The sequence below is a fragment of the Molossus molossus genome, unplaced genomic scaffold (assembly GCF_014108415.1).
Source record: "Molossus molossus isolate mMolMol1 unplaced genomic scaffold, mMolMol1.p scaffold_m16_p_2, whole genome shotgun sequence".
NCBI lineage: Eukaryota > Metazoa > Chordata > Mammalia > Chiroptera > Molossidae > Molossus > Molossus molossus.
The window spans coordinates 94,469,952-94,491,175 of record NW_023425355.1 but is presented as its reverse complement, the minus strand read 5'-3'; the positions used below and the strand labels follow the sequence as shown (position 1 = coordinate 94,491,175).

The 21,224-nt window shown below is 37.7% G+C and overlaps 1 protein-coding gene across 1 annotated transcript in view; it reads right to left on the bottom strand.

The window, feature by feature from the left end:
- Positions 1-1,875: 1,875 nt before the first annotated feature.
- VBP1 (VHL binding protein 1) overlaps positions 1,876-21,224 on the bottom strand; it is a 45,741-nt gene continuing 26,392 nt past the window's right edge. The window contains exons 3-7 of the mRNA XM_036271719.1: positions 15,835-15,959; positions 7,930-7,996; positions 6,707-6,805; positions 4,184-4,322; positions 1,876-2,812 (exon numbers count right to left, since the gene is read on the bottom strand). Coding sequence (XP_036127612.1) covers positions 2,742-2,812; positions 4,184-4,322; positions 6,707-6,805; positions 7,930-7,996; positions 15,835-15,959 — 501 coding nt within the window. The 3' untranslated portion in view covers positions 1,876-2,741. The remainder of the gene's footprint in view (positions 2,813-4,183; positions 4,323-6,706; positions 6,806-7,929; positions 7,997-15,834; positions 15,960-21,224) is intronic.

Genomic DNA, 21,224 nt, shown 5'->3' with positions numbered 1-21,224 from the left:
CTGCCCCATCTGTGTAGTTTGTGGGGACTGCTGTGAGAATTCCCACAGAACTGTGCCTAAAGCTGCCCCTGGCATGGAGTGTTGCCTGTCTCGTGTCCTTCAGAGTAAACTGGTGTCAGGTATGGCCTATCCAGGTCTTGGGAGTTTAATTATGTAGTTGAACTCAATGCCAACTGTGATAGGTGTGGTGCAAACACTTGGCAGTGTCTTCAGAGATGACATAATCTCACATTAGTACCAAATAAGTATAAACATGGCTATCAAAAGGGTATGGGATTAGAACCAATCAAGACAAACTTTTAAGAAATGGTTTAAGACACTTAAAGTATCAATGAAGCTTAGGGCAGAGAATAATAGCACATGCACAAAGAAGAGTATTCATTCATTAAATCATTGAACTTAAATTAACATTTTTACCCTATTTAGTTATAAATAAAGGAGCAAGGCATTATGATACAGAGGGAAGGAAATTCGCTCAGGAGCTGGGTCTGGGTCTCATTCTGGCTATGCAGCCTTGGATACGGTTCTTCCCTCTGCAACCATCTGTGTCTACATGGTAGAGGAGGGTAGGGGAAGTGGTGGTGATGAACTGATGTTGCTTCTGACAAAACTACTCTGATAAACCCAGAAAATAAATGCTATACTTGTTAACTTCATAATTACATGTTTGGTAATCTAGTCTCAGAAAAAAAAACCTAAATACATGAAAAAGTCTTATGTAAAAATGTAAACTGAATTATTTGTCACCTAAGTAGAGAAAAAGATTTAAAATCACCCAAATGTCTATGAATCACACTTTACTATAGGTACACCCATTAGACTACTAGTATGAAACTAGTATGTTAATGTAATAAGCATATTCCATGTTAAATAAAGGGTAAAAATTACACAGAAATATTTTGATTATGTTTTTTTTTAAAAATCTGCATAGAAAAAGAAACGGAAGACAGAATGTTAAAGTGAAACTTAAAATCTTTTCTCTCCATTTTCTAAAATTTCTCAAATGAACATCTGTTTTATGATGGCAAAACAGTTAAATTTCAGTTGCATTTCCAAGATATTACCCAGTATCAACTTTTGTAGTCAATTTTTGCTCATATCCTCTCTAGATATATTATACTAATATTGAGATTAGGCTTGAAAATATCATTTCAAATCATGTTGGTTATGTTATTCTGAGAAACGAGCTAGCTGAGGCAGAATTTAAATATCTTTCTTTTACTTAATTAACAGAGCCTAACACCATTCCTGAAACTTATTGAGTATATATATATATATTTTTATATATAAATTTATATATCTATATTTGCTTATATATAAAAAAATTATTAAAATATATATATTTATTAAATACATATTATTAATATATGTATATTTTTAAATAATTATTAAAAATATATATATATTTCTAAAGAACTATGTCTTTTCATATTGCCTGGAACACCCAAAAATTCTTATTTCAATTTTCATGGACTTAAACTAAGAAAATAAAGATCTGAGCAAATCATTCCTGCACTATTATTACCAAAGACATTTTATGCCAATATACTTACCATAGTAAAGTTGGCGGGAAAGTAGCACTTACAATATCTCAAGATGTTTACAAACCTCAAATTCTAAGACATGGGAATGTAAAATTATGAAAGAAAAACTGACTCAAGGAACTTGGGTACCCTTCAGATTTAACTTCTCAATTGCTTACTTAATGCAATCCTTCCAAAAGGATTTTATGTTTTTTCTACAAACTTAAGAGGTTCTTGGGACATGCAAGTTATAAGTACAAGTAAAAAAACTACAAATATGTGAAAAGACCCACATTACCTTTAGAAAGAGTAACATGAAAAAGGTGCCATGCCAATTTTAATTTCACTGTTTTAATATCATGAAATGCAAGTAAAAAACATTGTACAAGTACATTTTTACTATATGGAGATGGAATAATACATTTGTGTTTTTACCAGAATCTGTATCACTCACTATTGGCTCTCCATGAGGATTTTCTACTATTCCTATAAGATTTTATCATGAACAAAAAAACTCTTAAGTCTTTTCAACCGTAGTTTTTATTAATCTTAATATTCCTGTTCAGCTGCTTGGGAGAACTACTAAGAAATACAAAATTACCTTAGCCAAGAGTTTTGAGTGGGTAATTTTGTTATTTCATGTTGGCTGAAATCTCCCTTATGTTGGCATTGCAAAGACACTGTGCACTTATAGGGGATAATAGCCCTCTTAACATTTAGGAAGGCAAATGACCATTTCCTGTAAAGTACAAAATATTATAATAAATAACGGCAACAGAGGACCGTAAAGCCCCACATGTACTAAAGAAAAACAAGTTTGCACATAGTCAAGTGAGCGTAACATCAGCTAATGAAGAAAAAGTAAACTGAGCTGAAGTGTCCAGAATTCCACCTCCATAGCATATATCAGTTTTCAGCCATTTTAACTAAGACTTTTCTTATTACACACACGAAAAAATAACAGATGAAAGTAGCATTTACTTTGTTGGAAATTTGAAAAAAATAAACATACGGATAATTCCATAAAATATTTGAAACTAATTTTGTTTTTATAAATAAATAAAATGGTGTTGGTGTTTATCTCCTTTTTTAAAGTTTTAATTATCACTCTTACTGTTTAAAAAAACCATTCAAACTAATGTCAACCTTTAAGAATAAACTTTGGAGTACTTAAAAGAACATGTTTGGAAAACCGAATCACATTTTTCACTGCCAGAATTATGCTTTGTTCTTGGTAGAATCATCTTTGTTTCTTCTTTTTACGTCCCAATTATAAACCCTGGCCATATCTGCAAGAATTGTTAAAGAAAATGCAAATGCAATTCTAAAGATAACATACTCAATGACTAAGTATGCACTCACACACTGAATCAAACAGAAATCACACATACAAAATACTGGTGACAAGTAGTGTTATGAGCCATCTAGCTATAATGTCATTTGCTAAGAAAATATTGGAACTAAATTCCACCAAAACAAAGTTAAGTCCTCAAATCAACAATTGTTTAGCATATAAAACAATTGTTCAGCATATATAATCAACTATTGTATTATATTGAACAAATATGCGCTTGGCACTGTCAATAGTTTTAAAGACAGCTCTTCATCCATGAAATTTCAAAAAATGCTCAAACCATATCCTGATATGTAATATTTAAACTAGTACAATTTAATTATCAATAACTTGATCTCTTACTTTCCCTTTGGTTTAACAGGACATTCACTCAATTTATTAAGCACCTACTTTTCCTTTCCACAGGCAGCACCTTGCGTAGGCCCTCACATATCAATTACTTCTCTCATGGATGGTGACTTTGGTGTTGTATCCAAAAAGTCATCATCATACTCAAGGTCATCTAGGTTTTCTCCTATGTTACCCTCTAGGAATTGTATAGGTATTTTTTTCTCCAGACGAAGTCTTGACGTTCAAGTCACACACCACTCCCACTCTAGGCCTTAAACAGACCTGCCTTCCCTCACCCAAGCACTCAGTACCTGCCGGGTGCTACATGCTATGGAGAAGAGAGAGTGAAAGTACAGCTTCTACACTTGAAGAGCTTTCAGTCTGACCTGGAAAACAAAGAAAGATGTGCAGAGTGCTAAGTAAGCAGAGAGGAACAACAGAATGCCCTGAGAGGGTTAAAAAATGTTCAGAAATGTTCTGATGCTTGTGCTGAAATATGAAGGATAAAATGTAACCAGGTAAAGAGGAGGAAATCATTCCAGGTAGGAGGAACAAAGTGAGGAAAAGCAAAGGGTGTGGCACTTTGGGGGAGGGGGAGAATAACTGGTTGAGATTATGGTATGAAGTAAGACTGATTGGTCTGAGAATAAGGACATTCTTCTCATTAAAGCAATGCAAGTAAGAATGCTACAAACATGCCCTGGCCAGTTTTGCTCAGTGGTTAGAGCACTGGCCCACGGATCAAAGAGTCATGGGTTCAATTCCAGTCAAGGGCACGTACCTCAGTTGTAATTTGGTCCCTGGTCCTGATCAGGGTCGTGCAGGAGGCAACCAGTCGATGTCTCTTTCACATTGATGTTTCTCTCTCTTCCTCCCACTCTACCTGAAGATAAACGGAAAAATATCCTCAGGGGAGGATTTTAAAAATAAACTATTTATTCTTTCCTCCCTTTGTTTCTTTTTAAAGAAAGGATACTGACTTCGGTGGTAGTAAATTGATCTCGAAGAAAATCAAGGTCTTCCTCAAGAGAATCAAGATTCTTTGTGGCAGTTGATAAATTCTTTTCCAACAATGCCTGAGCTTCATCAATATCATATTCAAGCATTACATTAGCCTGAAGAGAGAAAGTCATGACAATTACTAAACATTTACATAGTACTTTATAGGTTAGAGCAAGGGTTGGGCAAAATCCAGCTGGCTGCCTTTTGTCTTAAGTTTCATTGGAATCCAGCTATTCTTCACTCACTTATGCTTTCATGCCACACTGGCAGAGCTGAGGAGTTGTGACAGAGACTGAATGGTTTACAAAACCAAAAATATTTACTCTCTGGCTTTCTATAAAAGTTTATTGACCCCTGGGTTAGAGAAAATATTTACATATATTATACCATTTATTCCTCATAACAACCCTGGTGAGACAAGTTATTTTCATCTTTACAGTTAAAACAGGTTCAGAGAAGTCAGGTTGCTTATGCTTGCAAAGCTAGTTAAGTAAATGGGAGATTAGGATAACCAATATGTTTATATACCAAATCCTATCTTTCTACTAACCACCATGACACTAGTGTTACATTTGAATCCATTTAAATAGTTGTTTCTGAGCTTAGGATACAATAATTTTAAAGTTTTCAAATATATCTATATTTGATCCAATAAGAAAAATAGCTAGCTTTTACTGTCCTGTCCTACCTCCAACAGATGCTAGGGGTGAAGGCAAGGTGACTGTGTCTGGAATTCTGAAGAGCGGGTATTACTGCTGACACTTAGGGATGCATATACTGTGGAGGTGGGAGCCATACCTTTTCCAGCTCTGAACTCCTCCTATCCCCTGACTTTACTACCAAGCATTTCCTGAACCACTTTCCTCATCTGACAAATGGAATTTAAAAATTACTCAAAGCATTGTTGTAAGGATCAAACGAGACAACACGAAAGTGTTTGGTACAAAGTAGGTGCTACAAAAATATTTATTGACTGATAATGGTGCAATGCATAATTAGAAAACTGTATAAAAATTCAGATAAGACAAAAAAATATTCAATGAAAAGTACTTGTCTCTCCAATCCCAGATCCACAATCTCATTCCTCAGAGTCAATTGTTGTTGTTTCTTACTACTTTTTTTCCAGAGATTTTCTGTACTTTGGTTACTTTTAACAAGAAAAAATAGAATACATTTAAAAACACTTCATTCATGTAAAAAAAAAAAAAAAATCAATCATTCTTCACGAAGTACCTTGTGGCAAGTATTTCTCCTTAGTTGAGTCACTCCTCAAACACTGCCTTATCAGCCTCTCCACTTGACAGTCTAATAGGCATCTCAAGACTATCATCCTGCAAACCTACTAGTCCTTTCCTGCAATATGAGCTACAAACGTTTTTTCCTGTTCACTGTCTTTTAACTTTGCAGCCTAAAAAAAACTATTCCTATTCCAGGGTTACAGAATAAGTCATCTATGACTTGGCCTAAATGTTTATGGTCAGTAATTCATGTAAGTATGTGATCCATGTGGAATGCATCCTAGTGTGAGATGTGAGGTGGGCTCCAGCTGTAATTCTTACCAGAGAGTTCCCTGTGGTCCCAGTCTAATTTATGGAATCATCTTATCCCTACCTGCTGATGATGGAATGTGGGTGGATGAAAAAAGAAACCAAGGGGAATAACCCCTAGCATTTGAGCCACTGGGTGAATAGCAGCTGTTCCATTTGCAGAACTAAAACTAAACAAGTATGGGAATCATGGTGTAGAATTGAATGTACAAACTCCGAAAATATTACAATTAACAAAAATCAGGAGGAAGAACTGAGGGATAGAGAAGTGAGTTAAACCGCCCATCTTTCATAGCACTAGAATGTCTCTCAGGGATGATTCTACAGAACAGCAGCAATAGGAAGTCCTCCCAGTGGGAAAAGCTGGAAGCAGTGCACTTGACTTTCTATTTTGGATGGGAACTTGCCTGAGGTAACAAGAACTATGGACGGCTAGCTAGACAGTCAGGAATGGCTTGGTTGGGGGACTGAAAGGAGTGAGATAAGAAAAATCAAAGACAAGGTCTATAAATCATCTAAAATGGAAGTGTATGGTTTAAAAACTGAACTCCAACCGCAAGGTTTTTTTGTAATAATCTTTTCCCCCTTAAGTTTAGATACACCTTTCTAGAATTTTTAAACTCCGATTGGGAAGAAACATTTATGTGAGGTTCAGCAGTATCTAATATTTTACTTCTACTGCTCTTCCTTCTGTTACATATAAGAGACAAAGCATTGGCTGAAAGGAAGTAGGGTTTTGGTCAGTTTTGTCTGGGAGAGACTTGGGTATATTTTTGCGGCAATCTTCATCACATTCCTAATTTCAGTCAGTTTCTAATATGGACCACTTGATTTCTACCTCTTCCTTCAACAATCAAAGGGAGATAAGCATCTACTCAGTTCAAACACTACTGTTGTGCTAGGAAAAACAAATGTCAGCCAAGGAAGCTGCAGCTATTACATTTACTTACCCCCAACCACAGACACACTTTATCAGTAGGAGGAACCGAAGCTTTGCAATACAGGTTGTCTGCCAGTAAGAATCTGGTCTCCAGTGAATTGGTGGACTCCTTCAAAAAAATGACAGTACTGTACACAGGCAAGTTTAATACCAAGGTTAAAAAGGAGAGAGCTGACAGCTGAACCTAAACCATTTGAAACAGTATCATCATGCAAACTAAGTATAGTGGTAAAATAAATGAATGCTTGGAGCCAGATGCCTGGACATGGATTCTGGCTCAACTACCTGTGTAAATTTGGCATATCACTTAACCTTTTTGTGTCTCAGGTTCCTTATGTGTAAAATACAGAGATAGTCCCTAAACCTCTAAAAGCCACAACAGACAATGGTGACAAACACACACCAGTGCCTGGTACAAACTAAGCACAAGAGTTAGCTATTATTATTATTACTTCATCAGTGCTTCATGCCCAACGAACCAGTTTTTTGAGTCTCTTACTAAGTTAATGTACTGGAAATGTACTTACTCTTCCAGTCAAGTAATAAATCATATATATTTACATATATAACCTTTTAAATACAATATCCATATGAATTTAATCTTTATAGATTGCTTTTATTTAATAAGTATTAAATTAAAACTCAGAAGATTCTCAAATCCAGTTCTGCCAGTAACTAGCTATGTGACACTGGTTAAGCGGAACCTCCTGTAACTGTATCCTCAACTGTGAAATGAGAATCTGAAACATAATTGTGAGGATTCTCTCCACCTCTGCAAGTCTTGGAATCACTCCTTATTCTTAGGGAGAACCGCAGCAACAACAAAAAACCTTAGATGCTGCTACCTCAAAATAACACATCTTTTGTATATAAAATAATTTCAAATTGCATTTAAATTTTGCAAATACTACATATAAATAAAATAATCCAAGAAGTATGGGCCCTAAGGGGGTCAATGGAGAAAAGGGGGGGGGGCATCTGTAATATTTTCAACAATAAAGATAAATTTTAAGAAAAAGTACAGGCCCTAGAATTAAACCTGATCTTGGGGGGAAAGCCACAAAATCACATTTACCATGGAAGCACACTGTCTACAACATCAGTACATGTGATCAAGAAGGCTGACTGAATCTTCCAGCACAGTTCAAATACCAGTGACCAGAGAGTCAAGGAAGACGCATCTCTACTGAGGTATCCTGGTTCACTCACATTTATAAATAAAAATGCACTTACTTTTTTCTTCTGCATGTATTTTAGAATTTCTAAAGTCTGCTTAATTTCAGGAATCTGACCTTTAAGCCTGTGAATAAGAAAAAAGGTTAACTTAGTATGCAAGAATAAACACCAGGACAGTCTTACAAGCTATGCATTTTCTTTTTTTTTTTTTTTTGAACAAAAAAATAAATCTATTAAAATAGGCATTTCAATAACAAACCATCTCACAAGATTGATATATTAAGTTGACATAAAATAGAAGAATATACTTTCCAAATGACTAAATATGCTGTTAAATAACTGGCTTTTACATCTACAATGTTCTATGCAATGTGACTCTCTTCTAATTAAATCTTTTTTCTAAACCTATAAAAATGTGCTATCTTTTACCATATAAGTTTTAGCACGACGTTGTTCTTCAGTTTACCCTGGTGTGAGTTTTTTTTTTTTTTCCACATCTTTATTGTTGGATGTAAAATGTATTACAGATGTTCCACAGTTTTCCCCCATTGATCCCCTCCTCCCCACTCCCGCCCCCCTCCCACCTTTTCCCATACTATTGTCCGTGTCCATTGGTTATGCATATAAGTTCTTTGGTTTATTTCTTCCCACCCCCCCAACCCCTTTCCCTTTGAGGTTTGTCAGTCTAGCAATGAATTTGTGCTTCTTAATCCCTTCACCTTTTTCATCCATTCCCCCAACCCCTTTCCCAACTGGCAACCAACAAAATATTCTCTGTATCTATGAGAATGTTCCTGTTCTTCCTGTTCATTTTGTTTGTAGATTCCATTGTTGATAGATATGTATTCATTGCCATTTTGTTTGTTCCTACATTTTATCTTTTTCTTTAAAAAGACCCTTCATCATTTCATATAATAACGGTTTGGTAGTGATGAACTCCTTTAACTTTTTCTTGTCTGGGAAAGTTTTTATATGTCCATCGATTCTAAATGACAGCTTTGCAGGATAGAGTAATTTTGGTTGTAGGTTCTTGGTTTTCATCACTCTGAATATTTCTTGCCACTCCCTTCTGGCCTGCAAAGTTTCTTTTGAGAAATCAGCTGACAGCCTAATGGGAACTCCCTTGTAGGTAACTAGCTGCCTTTCTCTTGCTGCTTTTAGGATTCTCTCTTTGTCTTGAACCTTTTGCATTTTGATGATGATGTGTCTTGGTGTGGGCCTCTTGGGGTTCATCTTGTTTGGGACTCTCTGTGCTTCCTGGACTTGTATGTCTGTTTCCTTCACCAAGTTAGGAAAGTTTTCTGCCATTATTGTTTCAAACAGGTTTTCGATTTCTTGTTCTCTCTCTTCTCCTTCCGGCACCCCCAAGATGCGAATGTTGGCACGCTTGAAGTTGTCCCAGAGGCTCCTTACACTATCCTCATTTTTTTGGATTCTTTTTTCTTTTTGCTGTTCTGGTTGGGCATTTTTTGCTTCCTTATATTCCAAATCGATGGTTTGCTCCTTGGATTTACATACTCTATTATTGAAGCTATGTAAATTATTCTTTATTTCAGTTAAAGCCTCCTTCGTTTCTAACTGTGCAGCGATCGTTTCTGACTGGTACTTTTTTATGCTCCTGAGGCCCTCACTGAGTTCATTGAGCATCCTTATAAGCAGTATTTTGAACTCAGCATCTGTTAGGTTGCTTATCTCCATTTCGCTTAGTTCTTTTCTTGGGGTTTTGCTCTGTTCTTTCATTTGGGACCTGTTTCTTTGTATCCTCATTTTGCTGCCTCCCTGTGTTTGTTTCTGTGTATTACTTAATGAGAGGTATGGGGCTCGCTGAGACCCGATGCTGCTCGTTTGAAAGAATTTAGGAAAAACCTGAAGCAGGATCCAAGACAGGCCAATCCTATGGTTAAGCAAGTAGCAACAGCTTGGGTGGGCCTGAAAGTTGGGTGGGGCGGGGCCTCAGGGAGTCAGCAGGGCGGCGCTACCAGTGTGAGCCAGGTTGCTGGAGTCCCAGATATGGCGACTGTCTGCCGCCCCAGGGAAGGGCTCACCAAAGGAACAAAGGCCTCTTACAGCACGTTTGTCCCCGAGAAAGCCCCCTCTCCAGCCCTCGCTCCAGTGCCAAACAGCTCAGTTCTTCCCTGTATGTCTCTGGTGCCCCTGGAGCTGCCTCCCCTCCGAGCTTAGAGGGAGAGAGTCCGACCAGTCCGTGCGCGGGCCCTTTAGGGAGCTGCCTGTGGCTCCAGCCAGGTCAGCTTCCCTGAGCCTCAGTTTCTGCTGGTTTTTCCAGCCAGAAGTTATGGGGACTTCTCTTCCTGGCACTGGAAACCTGAGCAGGGCACCTGGTGTGGGACGGGGACCCCTCAGTCATCAGGAAGGACCTTCCCAGCCTCGGGAGCCTCCTGATTTTTATCCGCCACACTTGGGTGTGGGACCAGCCCGTCGCGCCGCCGTGCCGCTGCCGCCACCCCTCACGCTGCTGCCCCTCCTACCAGTCTGGATGTAGCTGCCTTTTTTTTTTAATTCCGTAGTTGTAGGACTTCCATTCAGCTTGATTTCAGGCGGTTTTGGATGATGGTTGTTCTGTAGTTTTGTTGTAACTTGGATGTGGTTGTGGGAGAACGCGATACTGCGTTTCCCTACGTCGCCATCTTGACCGGAAGCCTGCATTTTCTACTGATATGCTCTTAAGGACTATTTGCAAATATAAAACGTTTACAATATTTCATATTTAAGATAGCTTAATAAAGTTTGTTTATTAAAATATCTAATATGCCCTGGCCGGTTTGGCTCAGCGGTTAGAGCATCGGCCTGCGGTCCGGAGAGACCCGGGTTCGGTTCCCGCTAAGGGCATGTACCTTGGTTGCAGTTTGTCCCCAGCCCTGGTTGGGTCATGTGGGTGGCAGCCACTCGATGTGTAGCTTTCACGTCGATGTTTCTCTCTCTCTCTCTCCCTCTCACTCTATCTGAGCAAAATATCGAAAAATGTCCTCAGGTGAGGATAAAAAAATATATATATATATATATATAATATAGTTCATATATTTAAGATATAAATATTTACTAAAATATTTAGATATGATAGCAAGTATTTCTAGAATGCCTATTATATACAAAGCCCCATTCTATCAAAACATCACATCATTATTTAACATTTCTAGAGCAAACCATATTCCACAGAGATGATTCAGAGGTTCCACATTTTATTAGAACTGCATTTGAAATGGATTAATTTTTAAAATAACATGGATTCAAATATAATATTCTAAATTCAAAACCACTGGAAACCACCAATTCCCTATCCAGTGCTGAATGTAGCTGCTCCTGGCGAGTGCACTCAGTGCACAGACATCTACATCACAGTCAGCTGAATGCCAGCGAAATACAATGACAGCTTCTCAGTGTTTAATCTTGTCACACTGTAAGAAATGTACAATATCACCCGACTATATAACACACCACATTATGACACAGTACAATTTAGTGATTCTTTTAAGCTTTGGGTAATTTTTCTTTAACTTTTTTTTCTTTACTGATTTTAGAGAGATGAAGGGAGAAGGAGAGAGAGAGAGAAACACCAATTAAGAGAATATCAATTGGTTGCCTCTTGCATGTCCCCCACTGGGGGTTTGGCCCACAACCTGGGCATGTGCCCTGACCAAGAATCAAACCGGTGACCTCTCGGTGCATGGGTTGATGCTCAACCACTGAGCCACAGCGGCCAGGCACTTTTCTTTAACTTTTAAGTTGTTAAATGTTATTTCATTTTCAAGTTAGGTAACAATTACTCTTAAAATTATAAATGGATCATTAACTTTAATGCAGAAATTTAAGAAAATGATGATGGGCATGATGGAATTGATTACACACAACAGGTAAGTTATATTATAGCTACCAGCAAAACTACTAGCCTAGAACTGGACATCCACACACACAAAAAATGCATCTAGACAGGGACTTTATACACTTCACAAAAATTATGTCAAAATGAAAGAATTGATATGCTGAACTTCATTAAAATGAAAAATGTCAGCTCTGCTAAAAACATTGTCAAGAGAATGAAAAGACAAGCCACAGACTAGAAGAAAATCTTCATAAAAGACGTATTTATTTATTTTATTAATTTATTTTTATTACAGATGTTTCTCCTTTTCCCCCCAGACACCGTCCTCCCGATTCCAGCGAAATACAATGCCTATTGTAAACAAAGCCCCGTTTACAATTCAATATGGATGTTGTAGATCTCTCAATTTTGCTTTTTTGTTGTTGATATAGTTAAATACTAGAGAGATGTAGATGTATTCACTTGTGAAATATCTGACATACACACAACATAAGAAGTATATTCAGGTCAAGTTTTTTTTTTCCATGCAAATGATTTCTATGATATATTTTTGTATGTATAAATTACATGTAATATATAAATTATGAAGCACATTAATGAATCAAGCAGCTGCAGCCCCAGCCAACTTGGGAACCAGATTGCCATGGTCACTGTGCATGTCCAAGTAATACATCCCTCCCCACCTTTCTCCATCCCAAGGGATAGCAGCTCTCCTGAACTGTGTATCCACAGTCCCCTTTACCCTTTTTCAAAAAGGTTCATCACATTTATGTGTATCTCTAAACAATATATTCTTTATTGTTTTCTTAGCTTAAACACAAACCATCCCATGCTGTATGCATTTTCAGGAGGTTGCTTTTTAAGCTCATTTAGTTTCCTAGGATTTGTTCATTCATTTTCACTGCTGTGTAATATTCAATTATGAATACAAAATAACTTATCTACTTTCCTGTTAATGGACACTTGTATCAGTTCTTGGTCTTTGTTATTACATGAACAGTAGAAATCTCTAGGTCCTGGACATGGGTAGGAGAGTGAAGTAGCTTAGAAAGAAAGTGAACCAAGTCTTCAATATGGAAGTAAGGTAAGGGAGAACTTTCTAGGTGTTTTTTCTCCTTCTAAATTGTCCTGGGTGCATCACAATACCTATCCCATAACTGTTACATGGCAGAAAAACAGTAGAATTGGTCAGAGGCAGGGAGGAGCTGGGAAGATAAGTACTGGTCCTCAGCAGTCCCCCCTCCCCACTTCCACACCCAGGGGTGCTGACAGTGAAGATAGCCAAGGGCAAAGGAACAGAAAGAATCCCCTGTAGGCCAAGTTACTTGGTTGGGAGACAATGTATTTGTCTAACAGCCATGCCCTAGATTTTACCACCAGCAGCATTCTTCCTACCCCTCCAAACCAGGGGACTTAAATTACTCCCATCCCCACATACATTACTGGCCAAAGTAACCACTATACCTGAGAGCATATGAGCTGACAGGGAAAAGAAATGTTAATCTAATAAACTCGACTATAATTAAACAAAGAAAATAAATTCAACAACCTCTATCAGATGAAATAAAATTAAATACTAAAAGATAACATTATACAGTAAGTATTTAAAGTACTTCAAAGAGAAAAAACATATTAGCAATATGAAGGAAGAAACAAGTAGATATAATAAGAACCAACCAAAACTATTAGGTATAAAAAATGTAATGGTTGAAATAAAGAACTCACAGATATCCATCAGTTACCAAAAGACAAATTACATACAATGTCAGCATAAGAAAAGACATGATAAAAAGTAATGGAAGGCAGAATTGGAAGTGTCAACATCCATATCAACACGAAATCCCAGGAGAGAAGGAAAAAAATTTTAACACATGATAGGGAAAAAAAAAAACACGACAAAAAATGACAATCACAAAATTTCCAGTTAAAGTAAGATAAAAAAGGCCCTGGCCGGTTTTGCTCAGTGGTTACAGCGTTGGCCCACAGGCCGAAAGATTTTGGGTTCAATTCCTGGTCAAGGGCAGGTACTTGAAATGCAGGTTTGATCCCGGCCCTGGATGGGGTCATGGGGGAGGCAACCAGTCGATGTCTCTCTTGTCTCTCTCACATCGATGTTTCTCTCTCTCCCTCTGTCTCTCTCTCCCTTCCACTCTGTCTAAAAATCAATGGAAAAATATCCTCAGGTGAGAATTAACAACAACAACCAAAAAAAGATAAAAGGCATATCGTCACAACAGAATTATGAAATAGTTAAGACCTTTTACATAGCTGAAGGTAAAGTTAAAGATAAATGACAGACTACAAGAAAAGATTTACAACATCTGAAAAAGAAAAAGGTATTCAAACTACATAGAGCCATCTGCTACAAAAAAAACTCAATCATACACAAAAATAATATTTGTTGCATAGCTGACATCACAGAGGTAAGGGGAATTCCAGAAAAAATAAAAGGGAAAAAAACTAGAAAAGGCTGTGAGTTGAGCAGTAAGAGAACAGGAGAAAAGTAGGCATCGTGAGGCAGTTGTCAATACCAGTTATAGACCTGAGCCTAGGCCCCTGACTTGCTCAGTGGGGAGTTCACATATTAAGCTCAAGAACTTGGAACAGTGCTCAAGTGGTTCAAGGCTGGTATAGATTCACAGCTCTGAGCAAAAGCACAATCCTCTATGGATAAAGGCAAACCACACAAGTATACATAGTTACAGGAAGCTGACATGTACAGTTGACTCTTGAATACATTGTTTTGAACTATGTGGGTCCACTTATACGAACATGGAATTTTTTCAACAAATTTTTTTTTCTTACTTATGATTTGAACATTTTTTTCTCTAGCTTACTGTTTTGTAAAAATACAGTATATAATACATATAATATACAAAACATGTGCTAATCAACTATGTTATCGGTAAGCCAACAAACAGTAGGCTGTTAGTAGTTAAACCTCTGCGTTGCTCAAGGTGCAAATGTAGTTAGTTAAGAAAAAAATTTTAAAAAGTATCCAGACACAGATAAATTATAATGAAATAAAACAAATGAGATGACCTTGAAAGTATCTAAAAAGAATAATTTGTTTATGTTAAAAGATAAGCTGGATATAAGAACAATAACCATATGTTGTTTACATGGAAAACCCTTAAATGTAAATAATAAAAAGGCTGAAAGTAAAGGGATTGGAAAAAGTATTACTAGCCAGAAGAAAGCTGGGGTAGTGTAAGTATCCAATAAAACTGATTTGAACACAATAAGCATTATTTTATATAGGGTTAAATTCACCAAGGAGACATGATTCTCAGATTGCATGCACCTAATAAAATAGACTAAAAAGGTTTTTTAAAGGATAGAAATTGTTTCAGGTTAAGATGGCAACAGACCAGCACTCCCACCTCTAACCACTCAAATAGCCAGAGAAAATACACCTCCTTTGTTGGAAGGCAGCAGAGAGCTACTGGGGTTACATGAATTGCAGGGCTACAACTCCTGCAAGGGAAGAAACTGAGAGATGAGCTGATTTCCTACAGCCAGGTTTACCAAATAGTACATGAGGGGATGTTTCTTTTTGTAAAACTATGCCAGCTTATTAAATAAAAAATAAATAACTGAATTAGAACATCATCATCTTGCAATTCATAATTAATGGATCTAGGGACTGAGTGTCATATAAAGGGACAACTAAATACTATCTGTCTCTTAATGGAAGAATAATACATAAACTTATGAAGCAGTGTTGCCAAAAAAAATTAATATAATCAAGACTATAGATCAAACTATCAATTTACAGTAAATAGAGAGGACAAAGAAACATGCTTGAAAATCCTACAATTGCTTTAAAATTTAGCAACACACTTCTGAATAACCCATGAATTATAGATCTAAATGTGAAAGAGAAATCAATAAAGCTTTAAGAATAAAGCATTAAGAGAGTATCTTCATGAATTTGGTTGGGATAAGCAAATATTTCTTAAACAGGATCTAAAAAGCACTGACCGTTAAGGAAAAAGATTGCTGAATAAAACTTTAATAAAAGGTATTTAGTTCAGAGCTGGAACTTGAAAAATACATCAATGTTTTAAAAGTTAAGTCATGCAAGATTAATTTTTTAAAATCTTGGAAATTTCTACACTTACCTTCTTTTCTTTTGAGCAAGGTTGAGTTCCATAAACTTATACTTCTGGTACTGTTCATCCAGTTTCTTTAGTACTGTATCCGCAGTCTCATTCCCAGGCTGTTTCATGAAGGAATCCACATCTTCCTATAACAGCAAAAATAATACATTTCAAATTTTAGAATTCACACATCTAATCTGATTTTTTTACTTCTTTAGCTCTATTTTTTTAAAGAAAAAAAAAAAGTTTGTTTCTTTTTTTCTCCCAAGGTTTGTTTTTAACTAAAGTAATTTTAAAAAGTTAGACCATTTCAAACAGTGCACATACATATTGTAGCTAATTTATTCTTCCTCTACCTTCCTCTTTTTATATTTATTTATGCATAGGGAAAGAATGATGACCTCTGCCTGCTTTATGTATCCCACCCTGGGACCCTAGTAGTAAATACGAAAATTACCAATAAACACATTGTATACTCATGTGCCCTAGCCACAAAATTATTGATTTTATTACTTAAATTTTTAACTCAATAAGTTCTACCATAGAAATCTTGCTAAATATGGTCATTAGGTTCCCAAGGCAAGCCACAATACCTCCTCAAGTATCAAGTGGTTGAAATAAAGTAAACCTAAAAAGCAAACAGAAAAATCTTATGTACAGGAACAATCACACCAAACAGAATTAGTAAAACCAAATAGCATTTTAAAAAATGTACACTACATGCTGGTCCTTCATTGTAAGTAAGTTAAATTCAATTTTCTTATGGTTTCTGGTATCTCTACATCATTATTCTTATACATGCTTACTAACCAGAAGGGAATATTTTAGCCAAAACAAAGCAAGAAGAAAAATGAAGAGAAACATAGCAAGGGAGTGAACTATGAAGCCACCAAACTAGCGACACAGTAAAAGAAATAAAAAAGATGAAGTTGAGGCAATGATTGAACTGTGCATGTAAAAGAAGATACCATCTTCCCAGTAGGGTCACTACAGGAAAGAGAAGTAAGTCAAAGTTTCTAGCACCTAGGACATGTTATTAGAAGCTTAGAGTCTAGCAAGGACAATGAACTATTGCAGCATAAAACTTGGTTAAAAGACAGGGTTGTCTGGTTTGAATCCTGGCTTTATCACATACTAGATGTGTTGACCTCAAAAAGTTATTTAACCTCTCTCTTTGCCTCAATTTCCTCGTCTGTAAAATAAAAAGAATACCTTTTCTTCACAGGGGATTAAATGATTGAGCATGTGTAATATGCTTAGAAGAGTACATGACAGCTCATAACTGCTCAACAAACATTAGCTATGTCTATAACACAATGTGCTAAGAGAACAGCTGAAAGTGCCAAGAATTCCATCTTAGGGTAGTGGTCAGGAAAACCTATAGGGAATTCATATCTGAACTAGATGTTTAGAGATGAAGAGGTCAGCAAATGTACAACAGGGAAAAGGGACAATTCAAATAGAAAAAAAAACAAAAACAAATTACTGCACCACTGGGAATGGGGAAAGGGCAAGATCTGACTTCTATCCAGTATGGTATACTGCCTCCCATCATCACATAAACTAATACAGTCAGCCCTCAGCATCCATGGGTTCTGTGTCTGTGGATTCAACCAACTGAGATTCAAAAATATTAGAAAAAAATGTTAAGTTTTTGCTAATGTGTACTATGTAGTTAGACCTACAATGGATGCATCTGTACTTAACATGTACAGGCTTTTTTCTTATCATTATTCCTTAAACAACATAACTATTTATGTAGCATTTACATTTTATTAGGTATTACATGTAATCTAGAGATAATGTAAAGTATTTGGAAGAATGTGTCTGTGCATAAGTTAAATACAAATACTATGCCATTTCATAAATGGGACTTGAGCAGCTGTGGATTTTATATGGGGGCGGGAAGGTCCTGGAACCAATTCCCCATGGATATGGTGGTACACCTGTATATTAAGCATCAACCTGCAATACTGAAAGCACATTTTCTCTTTCTCATAGCAATTCTAAGTATCATTATCCCTAGTTCAGTTAAAGAAACTGAGGCTCAAAGTAGTAAAATAATATGCTCAAGACTAAGGAGCACAGGGAAGTAGAGGCAGGATTCAAACCCTGGTCTATTTAGAAGCCAGTGTTCTTCCTATAATACCATGCTAGTCCCATTAGTCTGGGAAGATAGAAATAATTACGTAAAATTTGGATGGGCATACTATCATTTTGGTAGAAATTTCAACGTTTAAAAACAGAATTTTAGGGGGGAAAAAGCATTTTAAGATAAGACTTTACAAAGCCCTCAGGTACGGTTTATCCTCCTGAAATAGATTTTTAAAGCCAATTCTAGCTGAGCACCATGATGCAGTATTTAAGGCACTATGTAAATGCAATCTGACCTCTAGTTATGAGTTTATACTATGTGTCAGGCAGTGTGCTAGGACCAGGAGAAAATGCCAGTGAGCAAGGTAAATACCTTCCTTTCCTCCCAGTGGCAGAGCATGTGTAAGGAGAAGCTCTGTAGGCCCACAGATAGCCCAAATTAAAATCCTGGATTTACACCCTGTGTGGCTTGGGTCAAGTTACTCAAGGGTTCTGTACCTCAGTTTCATCATCTACAAAATGGGAAGGAAAACAGCACTACCTTCTCTAGAGTTATGTAAAAGCATTAGGAAAAACGCCTGGGAGATAGATGTAATAAAATAAATGGCACAGCTCAGAGAGAAAACAAAATAACTTTAGAGAATAACTACAAAATTGAATCAGCAAATACAAAAATGCAATATACAGTGTATACAAAAGTAGTTTAAATTAAAGGAAATGGGTCTTATGAAATATGTAAGACAATTAACAAAAAGATAGAGACAAGACAATATAAGTTTCAAACCAAAAGGTCGAGAAATTCCATTAATATTTTACAGTAGCTTAACCAGAACTGAGTGTGGAAAGACATAATACTGGCCTGGAAGGCCAGTCAGGTTTTCTCTCTTTATTCAAATAGTTTTCAAATACTATTTCTAGAATAGCCTGATGGAAGAACAAGGTTGAAAGTATCTACTTTTTTCTCTTTGTTTGGATTTGGGTTAGTCTCCCTGTTTTGTGAAGTCTCCAAATTGCATTCCATGCCTCCTCTCTCAACTCCACACGATTCATTACTAAGTTGTTAGAATGATGTATCCAAAACCAAATACGATTTTATTGTGGATTTATTTAAACGTCTTCTAATGTCAGCCCATTGCCTACCGGATACCAAGCCTCAATTCCTTCACATACCAAACAAATAAGGACTTCACGTTCTCATCCTATCCTACTTTCCAATCAGTCTCTTCTTCTATTCCCGAAAGCAACAGAACACTGCATTCCTTCAAGAGACTAAGTTTCATTTCCTATTTTCACACTTTAACACCAGACATTCTGCCTACTCATTGTATCTTAAGTCACCATTTATCTGTCGGTCTCTCCAGCATCTAGGCTGAGTCTCAAGTGCAGCAGAGGATGAAACCTGGCGTTCAGGGGTAGGGGCGGTCCCTCAAACCGAATCCTCCCACCCCAGGCCCCCATCTCTTCTCGGGCCTTCTGGGACTGCGTTTCCCGCGGCGGGTCCCAGCACAGCTTAGTCTGTGCAGGCGCGGAGGGCGAAAGGGGATGGAGCGTTCTCTCCCAGATCCCCCAACAGACCAGACCAGGGTGTGGGCCAGGAAGGAAGCGTTCGCGGCCTAGCGTCAAGATGCCTAGGACCAACATGTCTCTTACCACAAACACGGCCTCAGGAATCCCTAAGTGGAGCCGCCGCCCGTTCCCTGAAGCCAGTTCTCCTAAGCTACAACCATCTTTAGCAACCGCCATCTTGGGGAAGCGAGCGCGCGCGACTAACTGCCTCTTGAGCCGCCAGCCGCCGGGTGTCCGTGATTGGCTCGCTTACACCTACAGGCCCGCCCCTCCCTTGTGAGTATGCACATTGGTAGGCAAGCAGGAAGTAACCGCCTCTTCTCCGAGTTGCCCTACCTATGGGTGCTGATTGGCTGCACGCAGGTGAGTGACAACTATAGAAGGGACTCTGAGGGAAGCTGACTAAGCGGGAAGTACCAATACGGACTCCTGAAAAAAGGAATCTCGGGGACTTGGTGGGTGGGCAGCGCTGGAGGATCCTTGAAATCCCGGACGAAATCGGAACCCCACTCACACTCCAGAACTGGCAACCCCCTCCAGAATGGCCTTCACAGCGATCGATCTCCTCTCGGATACGAGGGAACCAGGACCTAGATGCCACCACAAGGCTTTAGCCTCGGTGCCTTTCTTGTCCTAACACACCAGCGAGCTTGCTGGCCCTTAAAGGGGACTTATAATAAATACCCCACCATCGCACCAACCTTTCCTGAAAGCAACCTTTGATGAGAATCTCGTAACCGCAGCTCAAACATTTTCAAAAGTTCATAGTCCACATACAAAATCGTTTATCCTTCCTGCCTTTGCTTGAACTGGAGTGCTGTCCAGAGAAATTGTGCTTCATCCACTCACACAAAGCCTATCACAAGCCAGGCCCTTTATGGATAAAGGGTAAGTGTCTGTTCCCTTACTTAGTGAGGACACAAATGTAATAAGTGACTAACATTCATTTGAAAACTACATGCCAGTCAATTAGTAGTGTTATTCAGTCCCACAGCCCAGTGTGAGAGGGACTATCTCCTCTGGTTTACAGACAAGAAAAGGGCCTTAAAAATGAACCATTTGTAAGATGATAGGATGTTATAATAGTCACACATCTGGTAGGAAGGAAGCACAGGTGGAATTTAAAATGGGAATCACAATATTTACCAACAAGGCTGTTATAAAGACTAAATGAGGAAGGAAACTTGACTTTGGATGGTGAACTCACAATATAATAAACAGATGATGTATTATAGAATTGTATACCTGTACCTATGTCATGTTATTAACCAATGTCCCCCAATAAATTGAATAAAAAGGTTAAAAAGCAATTAAATAAGATTATGCCTGGCCCTGGCTGGTTGCTAAGTGGTTAGAGCGTTGGCCACGGATCAATGAGTCACGGATTTGATTCTGGTCAAAGGCACTTAGCTCAGTTGCAGTTTGTCCTGGCCCTGGTCAGGGTTGTGCGGGAGGCAACCAGTTGATGTGTCCCTCTCACGTAGATGTTTCTCTCTCTTCCTTTCTCTCTCTCTCTCTCTCTCTCTCTCTCTCTCCCTTCTACTCTATCTGAAGAGAAATAGAAAAATATCCTCGGGTGAGGATTGAAAAAAAAAGATTATGCATGTAAAATGCCTAGTAACTACCTGGTACATAGTACAGCTGTTACCGAACTCAAGGCCAAAAAAAGAAGATACGTACAATAAAACCCTGGACTGGGGAACAAGAACCCAAAGTCACCCAAACACTGAGTTAAAGAAAAGATCAGGCCT